This window comes from Carassius carassius, chromosome 3, assembly GCF_963082965.1.
Source record: "Carassius carassius chromosome 3, fCarCar2.1, whole genome shotgun sequence".
Lineage (NCBI taxonomy): Eukaryota > Metazoa > Chordata > Actinopteri > Cypriniformes > Cyprinidae > Carassius > Carassius carassius.
The window spans coordinates 36905554-36928253 of record NC_081757.1 but is presented as its reverse complement, the minus strand read 5'-3'; the positions used below and the strand labels follow the sequence as shown (position 1 = coordinate 36928253).

General features: G+C 42.7%; 1 protein-coding gene across 1 annotated transcript in view; it reads right to left on the bottom strand.

Annotated features, from left to right (window-relative positions):
- Window positions 1-22700, bottom strand: part of LOC132126053 (A disintegrin and metalloproteinase with thrombospondin motifs 7-like) — a 92753-nt gene that overhangs the window by 48346 nt on the left and 21707 nt on the right. The window contains exons 8-12 of the mRNA XM_059537054.1: window positions 21723-21866; window positions 17394-17538; window positions 7390-7482; window positions 7120-7265; window positions 16-185 (exon numbers count right to left, since the gene is read on the bottom strand). Coding sequence (XP_059393037.1) covers window positions 16-185; window positions 7120-7265; window positions 7390-7482; window positions 17394-17538; window positions 21723-21866 — 698 coding nt within the window. The remainder of the gene's footprint in view (window positions 1-15; window positions 186-7119; window positions 7266-7389; window positions 7483-17393; window positions 17539-21722; window positions 21867-22700) is intronic.

The following is a 22700-nucleotide window of genomic DNA, read 5'->3' as shown; positions in this document are numbered from 1 at the left end:
TTATAATGTGCGCACCTCTGTTATTTACATGTATCCATTTATAAAACTTTCCCTTATATGGGATTGTGTTAAAGCGGCTGCACTGGATGTGTCTGAAGCTGGGCTCGTCCACAGGGCAGGGGTCACGGTTACAGGTTCGATATCTGCGGCGCTCTCCAAGACAGTATTTACCTCCATAATTGGGCCTGAAAAACAAATGCACGAAACTTTTAAAATACCATTAAGTCATTTAAAATCTTCATATACAGCGTTTACTGTATTTATACATATTCACAAGAGACCTATATATTCCACTAGCAAGTAAAAAAGCTTAAAAAGTGATATGGGGGTTGTACTACTGTTGTTTTCTACAGTATAGGGTTTCTGGACTGTTGCTACTATTTTTTTACTATTATTCTGACTTTCTGCTGAGAAACAAATGCAATTATGTCAACTTGTCAACAATGAACATGCTAGTCTTTTCCCATACAGTCTATTATACAAAATAGCCTTCTCGTGGTTGTGTGGGTTTCTGGATGTATGCTAGGTGGTTTCCAATCAAACTCAAAAGAACCCATCTCCATGCATTCGGAAGCTGATTGTGTCCAAACAGGTCTCCTAATAATATTGCCTACCCTTATCTACCATTGGTCAGGTAAAAATGTAATTCTGTTTGACACACCATTTGTTGAACCAGAAACTGTCATGTGTTTTCGAAGAATGACATATCCACCTACAAGTGGCTTACTCATATTTTAACCTGTACATTAAACTGGGATAGGATAAAGTATTTTAGCATCAAATCACATGCTTAAGGATGTAAGAAAATTTATGCCAAAATACATTCAATTAACCCAGAATATTTTTCATTGACTACTGGAACTATGCCAATCATGGGTTTATCTCCCCCAAAAGTGTAAACATGAAGCCTCCCAGACACAATCAAAATGTTTACTGTAGAGTGGTTCGCTCAGATCCGGCAATCTCTCTCAATCAATAGCGAAAGTTTAGTGAGTGTCTACTGTAACAGGCTGAGCCAAAAGGTGATGAGATCATGGCTGATGCCTTACACTGGAAAATAATTCAGATTCAGTAACTGAAGTGCTAACCACAATTTGAAGACATGCCAAATATGCAGAAACAGGCAAGGGTTTAAGCAAGAGTAAACAACTTGGTGCTTTTACAAGATGTAGAAATATGATGGAATGTTTGGTTTTCAATTGAGACTTGCAGAAACTTGCAGAATTTTGTCTTGATAGGTAAGATAAAAACCTAAATGTTTTTTTCCCCCACAGATGATAGTTCTTTACTATAAAGCCCAAGATAAACTGTAAGAATAAGGTAAGGGCATGATGATGGACTTTGCAAAGGTTGTTTGAAAGATGCACAGAAGCATACTTCATTTTTAACTATATTTATTTATTTTATTTATTTATTTTTACTAGAAAATAGATATGTACTGTAATAAGTACACAGAGGAAGTAGTGACAAATAGATCTTTTTTTCCCATAAAATTTCCTTAAAAGTTTTTCTGAAATACGATGCAGATGTTGCATATGATTTCCATCAATTACAACATCCTAGAGATGCATTCACAAGCGGGCCACAACCTGGTTCTATAACTATTTTCAACCTTGAAATCTTGCTTGGGGTGTAAATCATCTGCCAGGATAGAGAATCCAGTCCAAGCCAAATATAATAAAATTGTTATACTTCATAAACTCTGAACCTTTGGACCAGAGACAGAGTTTTGTTGGTCTAGTGAGGCTCTCTGAAACCATATGGGATCTGAATGCCTTACAATTTAACAATTTGTTGGAACCGCAGAGACCCTAGAATGCCCTGAAGATTAATGAAAATGGTGAAAAATTGTGAAAATGGCTGATGTGGTGGTGAGAAATAAATGCAATCACTTAATTATGTGGTTTAAAAAAGATATTCTCATAGTTTGTGATTTTTCTGATCAAACCATATTAATCTTCTGTAGTTAGAGAATTGCTTTTACACTACCTTGGTGTTTGGTGAATTTGGCTTAATTGGATGAACAAAACATTCTTCAAAATATCTGTTCCACAGAAGAAATTCAAAAAAAAAAAAAAAAAAAAAAAGCTGCGTGACCATTCGTAAATTATCTAAGTCAGTGGTTCTCAAACCTCTCCATGATGTACCCCCAGGACTGCACATTTTGTATGTCTTCCTATATCTGACACACCCACTTCAAGTCTTGCAGTCACCACTAATGAGCTGATGAGTTGAATCAGGTGTGATAGATGAGGGAGACATACAAAATGTGCAGGGCTGGGGGTACTCCAGGACAGGTTTGAGAATCACTGATTTAAGTAGATTATTGTCACGGTTCGTGAATGCACCGTCTCTAGCTGTAGTCATGTTATGTCATGTTGATTGGTTCATGTGGGTGTTGCCACTGATCGCCTGATCAGCGGCAGGTGCATCTCATTCCAACCGCCTATTTAACGCCCTGTCTTTCGTCTCCTGTTTGTCAGATCGTTGTTTGAGGTCCTCGTGTCGATGTCTGTTCGTGCTCCTGTGTTCCTGTCCTTGCTCAGTTTCCTGCTTCAGTCTTCATTGGATATTCACAGTCACTCACGGATTATCACCGCCGATCACCGATCTACCATCACCGCCATCGCTACCAACGCACTCAAATCACCTACCCACCTGTCTGTGCTGCCATCGTGGTTCCTGCGTCACTCACCAGCACTCATCCATCACTACTCCTGTCAATAAACTACATTTACTTGCATCTGCCTCCTGTCCTCCATTGTTAGCGTCACAGAACGATCTGACCCACATGGAGGCAGCGAGTAATCAACCCTCCTCCCTCGAAGCTTTCCTCAGCGCCAGTGTTCGGAGGATGGACTCCCAGGAGCGGACTCTTAACGACACTGGTCGCGCGGTTCAGGCTCTAGTGACGCAGGTGTCCGAGCTCACCCAACAGTTCCAGCTATTACGAGCTCCCACTGCGCCACTCACACCGCCTGTTCCACCAGCACCATCGGAGGCCCCCTCCCAGCCGGAACCACGCATCCCGATTCCGGAAGCGTACTCAGGTGAGCCCGACTATTGTAGGGCTTTCCTTAACCGTTGTGATATGCATTTTGCCCTCCAGCCTAGAACGTTCGCCAGTGAGAGGGCCAAGGTGGCCTTCGCCCTGACCCTGCTCTCTGGGAGGGCGGCATTGTGGGGAACAGCGGTGTGGGAGAACCAGGACCCATGCTGCGCCTCGTTCCAGGCGCTCTCCGCCGAGATGAGACAGGTCTTTGATCGGGCCGCCGCAGGACGGGAGGCGGCCAGGAGGCTGGCGGAGTTACGCCAGCACGAGAGATCCGTCTCGGACTAATCCATCGAGTTCCGGACCCTGGCGGCGGAGTGCCATTGGAACGAGGAGGCGCAGTGGGACATGTTCCTGCATGGGCTGGCTGACCGCGTCCAGAGGGAGATCTACGCCCTGGACCTTCCCCCGTCGTTCAATGGACTTATTGAGCTGGCCCTTCGGGTCGAGGCACGTCTGGCACGGATGGAGAGGAGGGGGCTACTCAACACCCCATCCAGGGGACCGGCAGACATGCGGTTCAGCGGCGGGGACGTGGCCAGCCCCGTCTACGATCACGAGCCCATGCAGGAAGGGCGAGCTCGGCTTTCCCGGGAGGAAAAGGAGAGGCGGAGGTCCCTGGGCCTTTGCCTTTATTGCGGGGGAGCCGGACATCAAGCCCACGCCTGTCCGGTAAAAGCGGAAGGTAACTACATGGACAGCACATTAGCCCACAAGCTCCACATTCCCCTCAGACATCTTCCGCACCACATCACGGTCCACGCCCTCACTGGTCAGCAACTTCCCACCATATCATACATCACTGAAGACATTACACTCATCACCTCTGGCAATCACTCCGAAACCATCTCTTTTCACATCCTTGACTCTCCCCTGGCACCCATTGTCCTCGGACACCCTTGGCTCCTCCTCCACAACCCTAGCATTGACTGGCTCTCTAACTCCGTTTTGTCTTGGTGTAAAAGGTGTCATGAGTCTTGTCTAGTGTCTGCCTGTCCGTCTGTGTCTGTGTCTGTGTTGCAGGAGGAGGCGGTGGATTTGTCTAACGTGCCCGCTGAGTACCTCCATCTGAAGGAAGTGTTCAGTAAGTCTCGGGCTGCTTCTCTTCCTCCGCATCGTCCTTACGACTGTGCCATAGATTTACTATCAGGTAAGTCTCCGCCTAAGGGCAAACTCTATTCACTTTCTGTTCCAGAGAGGGAGGCTATGGAGAAATATATTTCTGATTCTCTAGCTTCTAAATTCATCCGCCCTTCCTTTTCTTCTGCGGGTGCGGGGTTCTTTTTTGTGGGAAAGAAGGACGGATCTCTGCGACCTTGTATTGATTACCGGGGACTGAACAACATCACGGTAAAGAATACTTATCCTTTGCCGTTGATGTCTTCGGCCTTCGAGAGGTTGCAGGGAGCGTCAATTTTCACAAAACTGGACTTACACAATGCGTATCATTTGGTTCGGATCAGGGAGGGGGATGAATGGAAGACCGCTTTTAACACCCCCAGAGGGCACTTTGAATACTTGGTTATGCCCTTTGGGCTCTCCAACTCCCCAGCGGTCTTCCAGGCACTCGTCAACGACGTGCTGCGAGATATGATCGATCAGTTCATTTATGTCTACCTGGACGACATATTGATTTTTTTTTCTTCTCTCCAGGAACATGTGCAGCACGTCTAACGAGTGCTTCAGAGGTTGCTAGAGAATGGGCTTTTTGTCAAGGCGGAGAAATGCGAATTTCATGCACAGTCAATTCCATTTTTGGGGTATATCGTGTCGACTGAGGGAATACGCATGGATCCCGAGAAGGTTAAGGCTGTGGTAGAATGGCCAAGCCTAGATTCCCGTAAGGCCCTACAGAGGTTTCTGGGGTTCGCTAACTTCTACCGGCGTTTTATTCGCAACTTCAGCCAACTAGCCGCACCTCTGACCGCCTTGACCTCCGCCAAGACTGCGTTCAGGTGGTCGGACACAGCTGAGGCTGTGTTTGCCAAACTGAAGAGCCGTTTCATTTCAGCCCCTATTCTGATTACCCCTGACCCTACACGTCAGTTCGTGGTGGAGGTCGACGCATCAGAGGTGGGGGTAGGAGCGGTGTTATCTCAACGTTCTCCCTTAGACGACAAGGTCCACCCTTGCGCGTATTTTTCATATCGTTTATCTCCGGCAGAACGAAATTACGATATTGGTAACCGAGAATTGTTGGCAGTTAAGATGGCATTGGAGGAATGGCGACACTGGTTAGAGGGATCGGGGGTTCCTTTTATAGTATGGACTGACCACAAGAACTTAGAGTACATTAGCACCGCCAAGAGGTTGAACTCCAGGCAGGCTCGGTGGGCACTTTTTTTCGGACGCTTTGACTTTACTATCTCGTACCGTCCGGGTTCCAAGAATATCAAACCCGATTCTTTGTCGCGTATTTTTGACCATTCCGAACGCCCGTCCACTCCCGAGTGTATTTTTCCTGAGACATTAGTGGTCTCCACTCTCACATGGGAGATCGAATCGAAGGTCAGAACGGCCTTAGAAGGGGTAACGCCTCCGCCCGGGTGCCCACCGAACCGTTTATTTGTGCCGGAGGGATTAAGGTCCAACGTTATCCAGTGGGGACATTGCTCGAATGTAGCTTGCCATCCAGGGGTTAACCGTACTAGATTTTTAGTCAAGCAACGATTCTGGTGGCCACTTATGGCTCGCGACATTCACAGTTTTGTTTTGGCTTGCTCGGTTTGTGCCACTGGTAAGACTTCCAATCGGCCCCCTGATGGGTTACTCCAACCGCTGCCGGTTCCTTCGAGACCCTGGTCCCACATTGCTCTAGATTTTATTACCAAGGCCGATCGCCACCGGTCTAGGCCTCCCGTATACGTCGTGGGTCAAAAGGTGTGGCTTTCAACCAAGAATATTCCTCTCCGGTCCGTATCTAATAAATTGGCTCCCAAATTTATTGGCCCGTTTACTGTCACCAAGATCATTAGTCCGGTGGCAGTCCGCCTTAAACTCCCTCCTACGTACAGGAGAATTCATCCCGCCTTTCATGTGTCCAAAATCAAGCCCGTATTTCATTCTCCCATTAATCCGCCTACCCCGGTCCCTCCCCCGCCGCGTCTCGTAGATGGGGAGACCACCTATTTGGTAAATCGTATTCTGGACTCTAGAAGGAGGGGACGCGGATTTCAGTACTTGGTGGAGGAGAGAAGTTGGGTACCTGCTAGGGACATCCTGGATCACTCCCTTATCGATGATTACAATCGACAGGTAAGAGATTCTGGGGACGCCAGGAGGCGTCCTTAGGAGGAGGGGTACTGTCACGGTTCGTGAATGCACCGTCTCCAGCTGTAGTCATGTTATGTCATGTTGATTGGTTCATGTGGGTGTTGCCACTGATCGCCTGATCAGCGGCAGGTGCATCTCATTCCAACCGCCTATTTAACGCCCTGTCTTTCGTCTCCTGTTTGTCAGATCGTTGTTTGAGGTCCTCGTGTCGATGTCTGTTCGTGTTCCTGTGTTCCTGTCCTTGCTCAGTTTCCTGCTTCAGTCTTCATTGGATATTCACAGTCACTCACGGATTATCACCGCCGATCACCGATCTACCATCACCGCCATCGCTACCAACGCACTCAAATCATCTACCCACCTGTCTGTGCTGCCATCGTGGTTCCTGCGTCACTCACCAGCATTCATCCATCACTACTCCTGTCAATAAACTACATTTACTTGCATCTGCCTCCTGTCCTCCATTGTTAGCGTCACAATTATGGCAGAATTCATTCATTCATAATTATTTTCTTCTTCTATGCAGTTTTTAGAGGTTTCTTGATGTTTGCTAGTCAAGAGAGTCCAATGCCATGCATTAATCATTGATGATTGTGTCCAGACAGGGATCCGAAAAGGAATTTTTTTTTATTCTGACATGCTGCGTGGTGAGAAATAAATGCATTCATTTACCATAAACATGCTAGTCTTTCCCCATATGATCTATGATAAAAAAATAGCTTTCTCGTGGTTTATCCCAGTAAAGTGAGTGAGCACAAATTGTGTGTGTGTGTGTGTGTGTGTAGCAAACTCACACAGGGTTGACACACTCCCTCTGGGCATTCTGAATGCCTACACCGCATGTCCTGGTGCACCTGGACCACTCACTCCATGAATCCCAGCCACCATTCACGCTTTTAGGCTGGAGGCCCACCTCCACACACTCCCCGTCAAAACACCACTGACCAAAAAATAAACATAACCAAGAATTTGAGTTAGTGAGAAAAATTCAAAAGGAAAACTACATATAGCACTTGGTGAACTGCATGTGGTGAAATGAAAAGCCCACAGAAAGCCTGACTTGCCTTGCCCTCACCGCACTTGGTCCCATCCACAGCACCATCCAGCCTCGAGTGGCAGGTTGAGGACACTGTGCACCACAGGGTGCTGCAGATATTCTGAAGAGCACAATTATTTAAGAATAATTCAGAACAGTTCAAAGCTACATAAAATGTTATTATAAATGTTGTAGAAGTGTCTTAATTCCTTATCTAAAAAAACAGTTTGACACCATGGTATAATGAGCATACTCGCACCCTAAAGAGAGCAGCCCGAAAAATGGAGCGCAGCTGGAGGAAAACAAAACTAGAGGTATTTCGTATTGCTTGGCGGGAAAGTAACATATCCTACAGAAAAGCATTAAAAACTGCTAGATCCGATTACTTTTCTTCTCTTTTAGAAGAAAACAAACAAACCCCAGGTATTTATTCAATACAGTGGCTAAATTAACGAAAAATAAAGCCTCAACAAGTGTTGACATTTCCCAACATCACAGCAGTAATGACTTTATGAACTACTTTACTTCTAAAATCGATACTATTAGAGATAAAATTGCAGCCATTCAGCCGTCAGCTACAGTATCACATCAGACAGTGCACTATAGACCCCCTGAGGAACAGTTCCACTCATTCTCTACCATAGGAGAGGAAGAATTGTATAAACTTGTTAAATCATCTAAACCAACAACATGTATGTTAGACCCTATACCATCTAAGCTCCTGAAAGAGGTGCTTCCAGAAGTCATAGATCCTCTTCTGACTATTATTAATTCCTCATTGTCATTAGGACATGTCCCCAAAACCTTCAAATTGGCTGTTATTAAGCCTCTCATCAAAAAACCACAACTTGACCCCAAAGAACTAGTTAATTATAGACCAATCTCGAATCTCCCTTTTCTGTCCAAGATACTAGAAAAGGTGGTATCCACACAATTATATTCCTTCTTAGAGAAAAATGGTATATGTGAGGATTTCCAGTCAGGATTTAGACCGTATCATAGTACTGAGACTGCTCTTCTTAGAGTTACAAATGATCTGCTCTTATCATCTGATCGTGGGTGTATCTCTCTATTAGTTTTATTGGATCTTAGTGCTGCGTTTGACACAATTGACCACAACATTCTTTTGCATAGACTTGAATACTTTGTTGGCATCAGTGGAAGTGCATTAGCATGGTTTAAATCGTACTTATATGACCGCCATCAGTTCGTAGCAGTGAATGAAGATGTATCCTATCGATCACAAGTGCAGTATGGAGTACCTCAAGGCTCAGTACTAGGGCCGCTACTCTTCACGCTTTATATGTTACCCTTGGGAGATATCATCAGGAAACATGGTGTTAGCTTTCACTGTTATGCTGATGATACTCAGCTCTATATTTCTTCGCAGCCCGGTGAAACACACCAATTTGAAAAACTAATGGATTGCATAGTCGATATAAAAAACTGGATGACGAGTAATTTCTTACTGCTAAATTCTGAAAAAACAGAGGTGTTAATTATAGGACCTAAAAACTCTGCTTGTAATAACCTAGAACACTGTCTAAGACTTGATGGTTGCTCTGTCAATTCTTCGTCATCAGTTAGGAACCTAGGTGTGCTACTTGATCGCAATCTTTCCTTAGAAAGCCACGTTTCTAGCATTTGTAAAACTGCATTTTTCCATCTCAAAAATATATCTAAATTACGGCCTATGCTCTCAATGTCAAATGCAGAAATGTTAATCCATGCATTTATGACCTCAAGGTTAGATTATTGTAATGCTTTATTGGGTGGTTGTTCTGCACGCTTAGTAAACAAACTACAGCTAGTCCAAAATGCAGCAGCAAGAGTTCTTACTAGAACCAGGAAGTATGACCATATTAGCCCGGTCCCGTCAACACTGCACTGGCTCCCTATCAAGCATCGCATAGATTTTAAAATATTGCTTATTACTTATAAAGCCCTGAATGGTTTAGCACCTCAGTATTTGAATGAGCTCCTTTTACATTATAATCCTCTACGTCCGCTACGTTCTCAAAACTCAGGCAATTTGATAATACCTAGAATATCAAAATCAACGGCAGGCGGCAGATCCTTTTCCTATTTGGCGCCCAAACTCTGGAATAACCTACCTAACATTGTTCGGGAGGCAGACACACTCTTGCAGTTTAAATCTAGATTAAAGACCCATCTCTTTAACCTGGCATACACCTAACATACTAATATGCTTTTATTATCCAAATCCGTTAAAGGATTTTTAGGCTGCATTAATTAGGTAAACCGGAACCGTAAACACTTCCCATAACAACCTATGTACTTGCTACATCATTAGAAGAATGGCATCTACGCTAATATTTGTCTGTTTCTCTCTTGTTCCGAGGTCACCGTGGCCACCAGATCCAGTCTGTGTCCAGATCAGAGGGTCACTGCAGTCACCCGGATCCAGTACGTATCCAGACCAGATGGTGGATCAGCACCTAGAAAGGACCTCTACATCCCTGAAAGACAGCGGAGACCAGGACAACTAGAGACCCAGATACAGATCCCCTGTAAAGACCTTGTCTCAGAGGAGCACCAAGACAAGACCACAGGAAACAGATGATTCTTCTGCACAATCTGACTTTGCTGCAGCCTGGAATTGAACTACTGGTTTCGACTGGTCAGAGGAGAACTGGCCCCCCAACTGAGCCTGGTTTCTCCCAAGGTTTTTTTCTCCATTCTGTCACCGATGGAGTTTCGGTTCCTTGCCGCTGTCGCCTCTTGCTTGCTTAGTTGGGGACACTTCATCTACAGCGATATCGTTGACTTGATTGCAAATAAATGCACAGACACTATTTAACTGAACAGAGATGACATAACTGAATCCAATGATGAACTGCCTTTAACTATCATTTTTGCATTATTGACACTGTTTTCCTAATGAATGTTGTTCAGTTGCTTTGACGCAATGTATTTTGTTTAAAGCGCTATATAAATAAAGGTGACATTGACATCTACTGTATGGCAGCCCATTTTTGCCACTAAATGAAAAAAAAATACAAAAGGTAATTGTTTTTTTATCCTACAATTCAGTCTTTTTATATTCCATAGTTTGGATTTTTTTAAAGAGAAAAAACTACAGTATATAGAAATTCTGAGTAAAAAACGTTTCAGAACTGCAAAATATAAACTGAGAATCTTCCAAACAAATTGTGACTTTTCTCAGAAATGGGAGATACAAGTCTGAATTGTAAGATATACACTCAGAATTACAAGAAAAACAAGATTATTTCATCTTGTGGCAGAAAAAAAGCTTACATATGTGTTCATTTTGTGTTACATTTCTTCACACCACCTCCTGCAGTGGAGGGGCTCAAAGGAAGCAGGTTCAACTTGAGTTTTGATACCACAAGGTATCAAAACTAGTGCTTGGAAGATAACTTTGGATGGATACTTAAATTATGTTGGTGGCGTTGAGGAGGCAGCAGGATGCTGAAAAATCTTATGCTGGAGCAAGATGAGTGCTGCTTAAGCTCCAGCCCTTAATTAAAATATTAGAATTCAATTTCAAATTGCATTTAGGAATTTCATATAATAAAAAATGACCAATTAGTAAAATTTGAAAAATTTAATTTATAAAACAAAAATGATAGAACACAACCATATAGTAAGTGTTTTATTAATATTTGTCTGCAAGCATTATATTGGCTCTTTTTAAATGAAATATTTTAAATCACAGAACATGTCATTATCAGTAAAAAAAAATAATATTTTTAATGTGCTTTTTGAATAGATCTAGACATAACAAACAAGTTTCACATCCTCCTTGACATTTTAAATGTCACAATGAAAAATTGTGAAATCACATGTGCTTAATTTGATGCCTACTTTGGAATCCTGAAATACACAGAGTTATGTACTGTAAATTGTTTAATGTTCTCCTTAACATTTGGAACATGGCAGACTTTGGGTGTTGTGCACCAAACACAAACATTCATTGTATTTCTAAACTTCTGCAATTTCCTCTGGTGTCATTTCTTGAACTGTAACAGCCCTGATAAGGAAACTGAAGTCTGGCTTTATCTGTGTCCGAACAACAGAGTGCTCTTTTTCTGTGTCTGTGACATTTGGCCAATAATTGAAAGATGCCCAGTATCTGCCAACAGCTGCTGCAGAAAGCACAGAGCACATAACTGACGTGATTTGACATCACAAACAACAATTCTGCAATCTGATGCCTTTTTCCCTATTTAATTTTTAAAGCCCTGCTCTACTAATGATGTGCTTTTTCCAACTAAAACAGCTGTGAATCAGATGGTCCTGATGTAAGTAGAAACGGACACTTCCTCTGTGATGGAAAAGTGCATGTGTGGTCTATGCTTTACAAGACACTTGAAGTAACAGAGGTATTTGTTGGACTGTTCACAATTTAAAAGTGAGAAATTTAAAGCAGCCCATGTGCCTGGAGGTGCACATTTTATTATAGTAAAAGTTTTTTTTTTTTGCATATTCATTACCATTTGCCTGACCACACTTTTACTACAAGTACCATGGTTAAACTATGGTTAGTCTAGCAAAACCATGGATAATTTCTAGTTACCACAGTTTAACTATTGTGACGATAGTTATATGGTTTCATGTGTTTTAAAATGGTTAATTTTCATAATGGATGTGCTATTGCTGGCTAAAAGTTTGCTAGCTAGCAAGTGAATACTATCTTATAAACAGTGATGTGACAATACATAGGCCTATTTTTATATTTTTACATACATTTACAAATCCTGTCAGGAAACCATGTAAAATCCTTTTTTCACTACTTAATTTATTCACTTCAAAATAACTTCTTTAAATGATGTTGAATGTATAAAAGCAGCTGGCGTCAACTTCGCGTCTTTCAGCAAGCGCTCTGTGTGTGAATGTCACTTGTTTGTCTTGTGAGTCTTATTTACTGTTATTGTCTGTCCAGTTAGAGCTACAAGTCATGCCGAGGAGCAAAACGAAAGTTAAACATAGTGAAGGCGATTCCAGATCGCGTTATAGGTTGTGTGATCCTCCCTGCCCGCAATATAAAACGGGTGGGGATACACACAGCTTATGCGTGGTTTGAAGCATTATATTGGCATTATACACTCTGAGTCAGCCCTCGAGGGGGGATTCAAGGGGGATTCGCCACCCCATTCGCCGCAATATGAGGAGCTCTTGGAGGTGGTTACTCGTGCGGTGGCCAAATTAAGCATTGAGTGGCCCGCCGAAAAAACAACCGAACCGCAGCGAATCAAGCTCGATGAACGCTTCCTGCGCGCGAGTCAGCCACCTCCCAGCCGGGGCTTTCCATTCTTTCCCGACCTGCATGATGAGATAGCCAGGTCGTGGAAACGCCCATTCTCAGCCCGCCTCTACATCCCCTTGTTTGATTACTACGGCAACGTGGTGGGGATGGGAGAGCATGGCTATAGAGCGAAGCCCTGGGTCGAACAGACGCTCGCGAGCTATCTGTCCCCCGGCGCGGCATTGTCTCTGAAGGCCCCGGCATTGCCCTCAAAGCAACTCAGAACAACATTGGCTTTGGTGGGCAAAGGGTATGCGGCTGCAGGTCAGGCTGGTGCGTGTCTGCACACCATGGCGGTGTTACAGGCGTACCAAGCCGACCTGCTTAAAAAGCTAGACGAGGGAGAGGAGATCAAGTCCCATGATATTTCAGAACTAAGAAGGACCGCTGATCTCTCCCTCCGTGCCACCAAGGAGACTGCCCAATTGGGTGGTCCATGGCAGCTATGGTGGCCGCGGAGAGGCACTTATGGTTGACCCTGTCCGATATGAAAGAGCGGGACAGGGTCTGCCTCATGGCAGGAGGCCCGCAAACAGGCAGCGGCGTTCCATAAGTTCCTCCCTCGTCGCTCTCTCGGGGCATCTGGGCGGGAGATGCCCCAGCCACACCCTAACTCCTCGTATCGCGAGGCCCAAAAACAGAGCGTCGCCTCTCGTGCTCCTCCGCGTCGGGAACGGCTCTCGGCCGAGGGTCTTATAGACATGAGGGTCTTAAATCGTTCAGTTATGAGATTGAAGTTCAAAATGCTCACGATCAAGCATGTTGTAGCTCAGATGTCCGAGGACTGGTTTGTCACAATAGATCTCAAAGATGCATACTTCCACATATCCATCCTTCCACAACACTTCGACTGCACGGTTGGGGTGCAGTCATGAGTGGCCACCCTGCCCGTGGTCTGTGGAGCAGTCGCCATCTGACATGGCATATCAATTGTCTAGAAATGCTAGCAGTTTATCGTGCACTGAAGCACTTCTTCCCAGACCTAAAGGGTCACCATGTGTTGGTGCGCACCGACAACACATCGGTGGTCTCTTACATCAACCACCAGGTAGGTCTGCGTTCACGCCCCTTGTACAAGCTGGCGCACCAGATCCTTGTGTGGTCCCAGAGCAAACTCCTCTCATTAAGAGCAGTATATATTCCTGGGAAACTAAATATGGGAGCAGACATGCAGGTCCTTCTCAAAAAATTAGCATATTGTGATAAAGTTCATTATTTTCCATAATGTAATGATAAAAATTAAACTTTCATATATTTTAGATTCATTGCACACCAACTGAAATATTTCAGGTCTTTTATTGTTTTAATACTGATGATTTTGGCATACAGCTCATGAAAACCCAAAATGCCTGTCTCAAAAAATTAGCATATTTCATCCGACCAATAAAAGAAAAGTGTTTTTAATACAAAAAAGTCAACCTTCAAATAATTATGTTCAGTTATGCACTCAATACTTGGTCGGGAATCCTTTTGCAGAAATGACTGCTTCAATGTGGCGTGGCATGGAGGCAATCAGCCTGTGGCACTGCTGTGGTGTTATGGAGGCCCAGGATGCTTCGATAGCGGCCTTATCCCACAGATTCTCTATGGGGTTCAGGTCAGGAGAGTTGGCAGGCCAATTGAGCACAGTAATACCATGGTCAGTAAACCATTTACCAGTGGTTTTGGCACTGTGAGCAGGTGCCAGGTCGTGCTGAAAAATGAAATCATCTCCATAAAGCTTTTCAGCAGATGGAAGCATGAAGTGCTCCAAAATCTCCTGATAGCTAGCTGCATTGACCCTGCCCTTGATAAAACACAGTGGACCAACACCAGCAGCTGACATGGCACCCCAGACCATCACTGACTGTGGGTACTTGACACTGGACTTCAGGTATTTTGGCATTTCCTTCTCCCCAGTCTTCCTCCAGACTCTGGCACCTTGATTTCCGAATGACATGCAAAATTTGTCCAAAAGTCCAGTGCTGCTTCTCTGTAGCCCAGGTCAGGTGCTTCTGCCGCTGTTTCTGGTTCAAAAGTGGCTTGACCTGGGGAATGCGGCACCTGTAGCCCATTTCCTGCACACGCCTGTGCACGGTGGCTCTGGATGTTTCTACTCCAGACTCAGTCCACTGCTTCCGCAGGTCCCCCAAGGTCTGGAATTGGTCCTTCTCCACAATCTTCCTCAGGGTCCGGTCACCTCTTCTCGTTGTGCAGCATTTTTTGCCACACTTTTTCCTTCCCACAGACTTCCCACTGAGGTGCCTTGATACAGCACTCTGGGAACAGCCTGTTCGTTCAGAAATTTCTTTCTGTGTCTTACCCTCTTGCTTGAGGGTGTCAATGATGGCCTTCTGGTCAGCAGTCTTACCCATGATTGCGGTTTTGAGTAATGAACCAGGCTGGGAGTTTTTAAAAGCCTCAGGAATCTTTTGCAGGTGTTTAGAGTTAATTAGTTGATTCAGAGGATTAGGTTAATAGCTTGTTTAGAGAACCTTTTCATGATATGCTAATTTTTTAAAATAGGAATTTTGGGTTTTTATGAGCTGTATGCCAAAATCATCAGTATTAAAACAATAGAAGACCTGAAATATTTCAGTTGGTGTGCAATGAATCTAAAATATATGAAAGTTTAATTTTTATCATTACAATATGGAAAATAATGAACTTTATCACAATATGCTAATTTTTTGAGAAGGACCTGTACTGTCAAGGCAGGGGCCGAGGCCCGGGGAATGGAGGCTTCACCCAGAGGTGGTGAAGCAGATATGGAGAGTGTTTGGCAGGGCTCAAGTAGACCTTTTTGCGACTCAAGAGACATCACAATGTCCCCTTTGGTTCTCTCTAGTTCATCCAGGTCCTCTGGGACTGGAAGCTATGGTACAGACCTGGCCGAGGCTTCGTCTGTACGCCTTTCCCCCTATTGCTCTGCTCCTGGGAGTTCTGGTGAGAGTAGGCCAGGACGGGGTCTCTCTGTTATTAGTAGCCCCGTTCTGGCCGGGCCGAGTATGGTTCGCAGACCTGGTCTCGCTCTTCGACGGCTCTCCATGGGAGATACCGATCAGGACAGACCCATTCTCACAGGCGCAGGGCACGATAATTCACCCTCGCCCGGAGTTGTGGAAGCTGTGGGTGTGGCCCCAGAGGGGGCACAACTATTAACAGCTGGTCTCTCAACCGAGGTTGTTGAGACCCTCCTCCAATCCAGAGCTCCCTCAACGAGGAAACTGTATGCCCTGAGGTGGAAACTCTTCACCGTGGTGCGCTGAGGCTGAGACCTCCAGTACGGTCCCGTATTCCCCCGTGGGACTTGGTTGTGGTGTTAGAGGCAATGTGCAAACCCCCGTTTGAACCCATTCAAGAAATTTCAGACAGACATCTTACGCTTAAAACCGCCTTTCTGTTGGCTATTACCTTTCTGCGGAGAGTAGGAGATCTTCAGGCCCTCTCTGTGGCCCCCTCTTATCTTGAGTTTGCACCTGGCATGACCAAAGCGTTCATATACCCTCGAGCGGGATATGTTCCTAAGGTTCCCTCTGTTACACCATGACCTGTAGTGCTGCAGGCCTTCTGTCCTCCTCCCTTTCGGGAGCCCGACCAAGCGAAGCTAAATTGTATGTGTCCAGTTCGAGCGCTGGACGCATACGTCCACAGAGCTGCCCTGTGGAGAAAAACTGACCAATTGCTTGTATGCTACGGTCCCCCCAAGAGGGGTTCTCCTGCTTCTAAGCTGACTATTAGTCGTTGGATAGTCGAGGCTATCAACGCCACCTATGAGTCCTCTGGTCGTCCCCCGCTGTGGGCAGCCAAGGCTCACTCTACTCGGGGTATGGCGGCCTCCAAGGCCTTCTTAGCAGGTGTATCCATGCTGGACATCTGCAATGCTGCGTGGTGGTCCACGCCTTCTACGTTAGTTAAATTCTATGGCCTAGACATGCCAGTCACTCCAGGCGCTTCTGTCCTCTCGTCCTAAGCTGTGCTCTTCGGATACACACTAGGCAGGGGTTTGGTAGTCTGGCGGCGTTGGTACTCGTTCCCAAAGCGTTGTTTGACACAGCTCAACCCTGCCGGCGCTTGCTGGTACTCGAAGCTGACGCCAGCTGTGCGGCACGTGCTTTTATAGCTTCCTGGTCGCTTACGTCACCCCACCTGTGACGTCACGCTCTTCCATTGGACTGATTACACACGATATTCAGAGTCGCTCACGCTAAACGTGTTCCCCAAAGCGTTGTTTGACGCAGCGTCCCCTTCCCTCGAGGAACTAGGGTTACATACGTAACCTAGAGACAATTTTTTTTTATAATCCAAATTTAAGGTTTGAAGACATTTTTTTTTTTTATTGGTCAAAAGTTTATTTTTCCCCAGTGTACTTTTAGGATAAGTTGCCTTTGTGTTCCTTTGAAGCTTGAAATGCTCCAGTTCCCATTTTTTGTAACTGAATCAAAAAAGCTACCTTTTTTTTTCTTTCTTTTGTTCTCATGCAGAGACACTACATTATCTGGACTTTGGCTTCACTGTCAGAAGCACTTATATATATTTTTATTAGGTTACATTATAGCCTATAATTTATTTACAGTTCCTAGCAGATGTGTGGTTCAGAATGTCTTGCTCCATCTGTATTTCATAAACATATAATTTATATAATTTAAGCCCTCTGTCTGCACTTGTGTATACTTCTGACCCATTTTTCTTAGCAGTTTGGCATCAGACAGCTGTGTGCAGGGGGAATCAGAGGTATTCATGAGTTTGAGGAAAAATCTTACATCTACATCATCACAGAGCATTGAGCTGGATCCATACTGGAGCTTGCACTGATGAGCAGCGCTGTATAGGACTCCAGGGGGAGCAGAGTGCATCTCAAGATCGTTTCTGACAGGAGGGTCATCCAAACACCAGCCCCAGCCTCGACTGTGAAGAACATGACAAAAACACACCACATTCAGAAAATTCTCAGGCAAAGGTTCCAGGTTTAAGTGCAATTCATTCTCAGATAAGTACTTTTATAGGTTGAAATATTACATTATCTTAACTGAATAGCCTCTTAGATCTTGTTGTATTTTAATATTCTTTAATACATAAAGGGCCAGATTTACTGCTTGCACCAGCACAAACCCTAATAAAAAATAAATAAAAAAAAAACACTTTCAGGATTTAATAAAGACACACATAATGAAAAATTATGGATGAAAGGGCATGGACACTGTTATTATTGTGGATTATTGCATATGCTTCGAAGGAGCTCCCCCTTAAGATGCAACATTTATGGGAGGAGTGTATTTAAATTAATCAATGTGACTTTCTAAGGTCTGAGGTTATCGATGTACAAGTATATGTGCCCAAAAAAGCATTTTTGCACCCGACATTGAAGACAATAGCTGAACATTTTACTGCTGTGGTAGATTGTGTTGGTCATTATGGGAGTGAGCTGGCTGTATCTGTGTTCTTTAATTTGTTCATTGTCAGTATATCATCTGTAGAACTTTCTTCTCCCATAGGCACTTTGGAAGTCTCACGCTTATTTGCCCCGTTTGGTAAATCTGGCCCAAAAACAGTAATCTGGATTTGTTGTCCCCTTGTAATAAAACACCTGTTTTAGTATTCTAGTTTAAAACGAATGAAGTGCAGAGCTTTTTATTTTTCAAACAACAATTTCGGAAGACATACCCATGTCCATATTCTAGGATGACTGGAATGATCCAAGATTCATCAGGCTTAAACTGTGAAATCGTTTTTGCCACCACAGATTCCTGAACTTTACCCCATTTGAAAGTATTTGGGATGTGCTTGAGTCGATTTTACATTCCCTGACCAAAAACAAGTCACAAACTCTGATATTTAGTTGGCACGCCTTTAGCTTTGATAACATTATGCTTTCATTGTGGCATTACAACATTTATTTCCATCAAGACTTGAGTTCATTTTTGGCAAAGATCTTGTATTTACAATGGCAGCATTGAACCACACTGTAAAGTCGAGACCAGCACATCTTAAAGACTTTCTGTAGCGTTAAGGTCAGGACTCTGTAGCATTAAGGTCAGGAATTGTGGTGGGCAATTCATACATGAAAATGATTCTTCATGCTCACTGAGCCAATATTTCACAAACTGAGCATGGTAAATCTTGGCATTGTCATCCTGGAATACTGTATGTACATGCCCACATCTTATGACATGCTTAAGAAATAAAAAGTTCTGCACTGCATTAGTTAAAATAATGGTTGTGAAACATAAAACATGGCAGGATAAATCACTGCGACAATGATCCAATGCTAGATTGATCAGTATTTGATTATTAAAATCCAAATGACATTTTTGGATACATAATATGTATGTTAAAAGACAAATTTAGGCCACCTCAAAAACACATTGTTAGGACGTTCCCAATAATGAAAGAGCATACCCACAGTAATGTCCTGAAGAGCACTCAGCAAACAGTTTCCTTTGATAACACTGTTTCTTTGTTGTTCTGATTTCATGGTGCCTTTGGTCCACACTTTTACAAAACAGTGAATAAATAAATAAATAAAAGTAATTTTACAGTGTGGGTGGAAATATGGAGTTTTTAAAATTATTAGCAGTTCTCAGTTGATTCTCTCCAGGTATAATCACTGCTTGATGATTCTGGCATTTTGCATCACTGTTTCTGGGTCCAAGACCTTTATCAGAACCCAAAAGCAGACTACAAAATGTGCTTATCTACACTCACTGTGCACTGTAATACTTAGAGTTGGCCAAACAGTAATATTTTGATATTGCTTAATTTTATTGCAGGCCTGTTCAACAGCTGGCACTCCAGGAAAAGTTCAACAATTTCCACATTAATATGCAACGGTTGCAAATTTAATAGTGAAAAAAAAAAATCCATCTAAGGAACAGAGTGCCATTTAACCAAACTGAAAATATTACAAAAGCCCTCAAAACCTGTAATGCAGATTGCTGAAAATGCTCACAAAAAATCATGCCATTTAGGGAAAGTTAGTGCTACTAAATATGTCTATAGTTTTTTTTTTTTTTTTGCCAAGGTCCATTCTATGAAGTACAGAAAACTACTCAACTATACAGGAAATGTTTTAGCCAAAATATAACCATGCAATTGTGGTGCAATATGGACCAAATTCTAAGCAACGATCTCCAAGTCCAAGCAGACAGCATGTCAGCCTTTAATTCAGTTTTTGCAATGTAGCTCAAATAATCCAGCTGGAAAACACTCTGCAGCTATAACTGACACTGACGGAAATTGGATACATGTGGCTACAAATATCTCTTTAAAAGCCCAAAATTGTTTTGGTCTGCTTGAGCAAGACTAATCTGTTCAGACAACAAGGAGAGGTCCTTCCTGGACACATGCCATCTGTCTTTAAGCCTCCCAAAACGCATGGTTCCTCCCTCAAATTCTCTGTAACACAGTTCATACTTTAAAAAAACAATCAGGCCGAGTAGTAGTTTCGATTGTGTGTTTTACACCTAAAAGTCATTTACATTTACAGGTCCTTAGGATTTGAATTTGAATGACAAGAGGAATTTACTGAACTTATCAAAGGTAATGGCATTCTGGGAAACAAAGTGAATATAAAATTCTAAATGTATAAATGCAAAGTGTGTATGTAAAATGCATAAGAAAAAAAAAAGATTTTAAATAATTTAATTAGTTATAATTGTAATAACATTTAACAAATATTTATTTTATATTTATTCATTCATTTAAATTCCACTTTGAATTTAGCTCACTTTTATGCATCTTGTATGCTTATTTAAATTCATACACTGAAAAGGAATTTAAAAGACATTCACAACTGATTTTGGAACGTCTTGCAGGCGAAGATAAGTGCAATTTTAAAAATTTTCTGCATGCATTTTTAAACAGAAGTCCTAACATATAAACATCAATGTAGAACATCTGGGTATTTTAATACATTAAAGATAAAGTTTGTCATGCATGACTATTTGCAGCTGATATGACTGTATATGCAAACTATGACTTATACAAATATTATTATTGATTCATTTTCTTTAGTGTATTTTAACTGTCAAAATGCAATAAACTGTCAAATTTAGCTGGTAACATTCAGTCCTTTTACATCTTGTTGCCACTCCAGCTATTCAGACAGTTATATCAGAGACATATACAAAGTGATGGCTCTCATCTGCCCAAGAGTTTAAAACACAGATAGAATAATGATATAAGGGTAGACATAAACAATCAAAACCTCAAAGGGATTAAGATAAACTAATTACTGAGTTCCTGATGGATCTGCTTGGCCAAGATATCGTAACACAGTCTCATCCTGTGTTTGGGCACTGCCAGTTGTGTTAAACATTTACGCCTGTTTCAGGCCAAGCTGCAGCAGGCAATCCTTGTCTAATGTGCTCCATATGGCAGGCAGCAAAACTAGTGTTACTATGACAGAAGAATCAACACAGCTTTGTTTCTTCTTGGGAAATCTCATCCATTGGCAACACACACATGCAAAGTTCAAGAAGTACAGAGCCAGCTTGTTGAGAGCGTAAAACACTGATAAAGCGCCCAGTGGCAGTTGCTGCCAAGAAGCTTTCCAATGAACTCCATTAACTTCCCTTAAGCATAAAAATTGTAGATTATAAAGATTACACCAATTTGTGCCATCAGAGAAAATTGGTCATCAGTCCATTTTATGCAAAAGTTATTCATTCTACAACTTAAAATAACAGAGTATGAAAAAGGCTTTCATGACATATGGATATTATAAAAACAAAGCTGATAAATGAGAGTTGTGTCCTTGCAATTGAATCTCCACTAGGGGGCAATCTTATTAATTAGTCCCGCAGCTAATCAGGCGACCAATAGAGCTCAACTTGGCTCATTGAAGCAGCATTTTCTATATATTTACATCAAAAGCAAGTATCGCTAGAGTGAAAATGACACAAACTTGGGGGGCACATGTCCTAAAAGTTTGAAAACCATGGGTTTAGCTGGTTGCAACTAAACTCTGCAGGATGGCCCTTGAGGATACCACTGCTCTACACCATTTCCTGTTATCTCTGTACTTCGAATAAAAAAAGGGAAAAAGAAAAACAATAGTAACAAGTGGAAAAAAAGCATTGTTTTTTACTCACTCGAGGAAGCGCGTGATGTATTCACGGCTACAGCGTGACCAGTTGGGTGGAGAGTTTCCATACAGGAGCTGTGGAGACATGATGAAAGGTCTTTTCCCAATAGGCTCACAGTCATTGCCATTCCCATCATGCTGAATCCCAAAGCTGTGGCATAAAAGCAAATCGTACAGAGTAAGAGGGTGGGAAGACGCTGTTGGACTGGCCTTCAGACATATTTCACATTGGTTCAAAAGCTGGTAATTCATTCGGTTAGCATTTACAATAATAGGTGGCAAGACATTGAACCATGGTAAATGCATTCACTATCCTTTCTACTTAACTAATGTGTCAAAGTTGTATGAACTCTTTCAAAAGTTACAAAGCCAGTAAACCCTAGCTTTTGCACAAAATCCACCAGAATACATTGAGAGGAACATAACTACCCTTACGAAAATTAACCATGGTTTTATTATAGTAAAAATGTAGTAACACTTTTTTCTCTCCATATTTCACTACAAATACTATGGTTAAAATATGGTTAGTGTAGCAAAACCTTGTTTAATTTGTGGTTACCATAGTTCAACTAGAGTAACCATGTTTTTGTTTTTATTTGTAGTAAAACCATGGTTAATTTTTGTCAGGGTATATATATATCTAACTAAAGACCAACTAAGTTAATTTATCACTCCGTAACTACACAAATAAGCACTGAGCAATAATTAACAACATCTACTTACAATAGGATTAAGGTTTGGTTTATGGGTTGTTGCTCCATAATTAGGCTTGATTGTTGTTACTGTTATTACTACATGTAGCAAGGACACTTTAAATTAAAGTTTTAGAGCCAGATTTACTAAACAGAGCAAATTTGCGCGAAAGAACAGACCAGCATCAGATTTACATATCGACCAACGCAACATACCAAGCACAGGCCAAATTAGCGTAGTCGTGAATAAACAATAAAGAAATAAATAAGCCACAGTACATTGAAAAAAACCG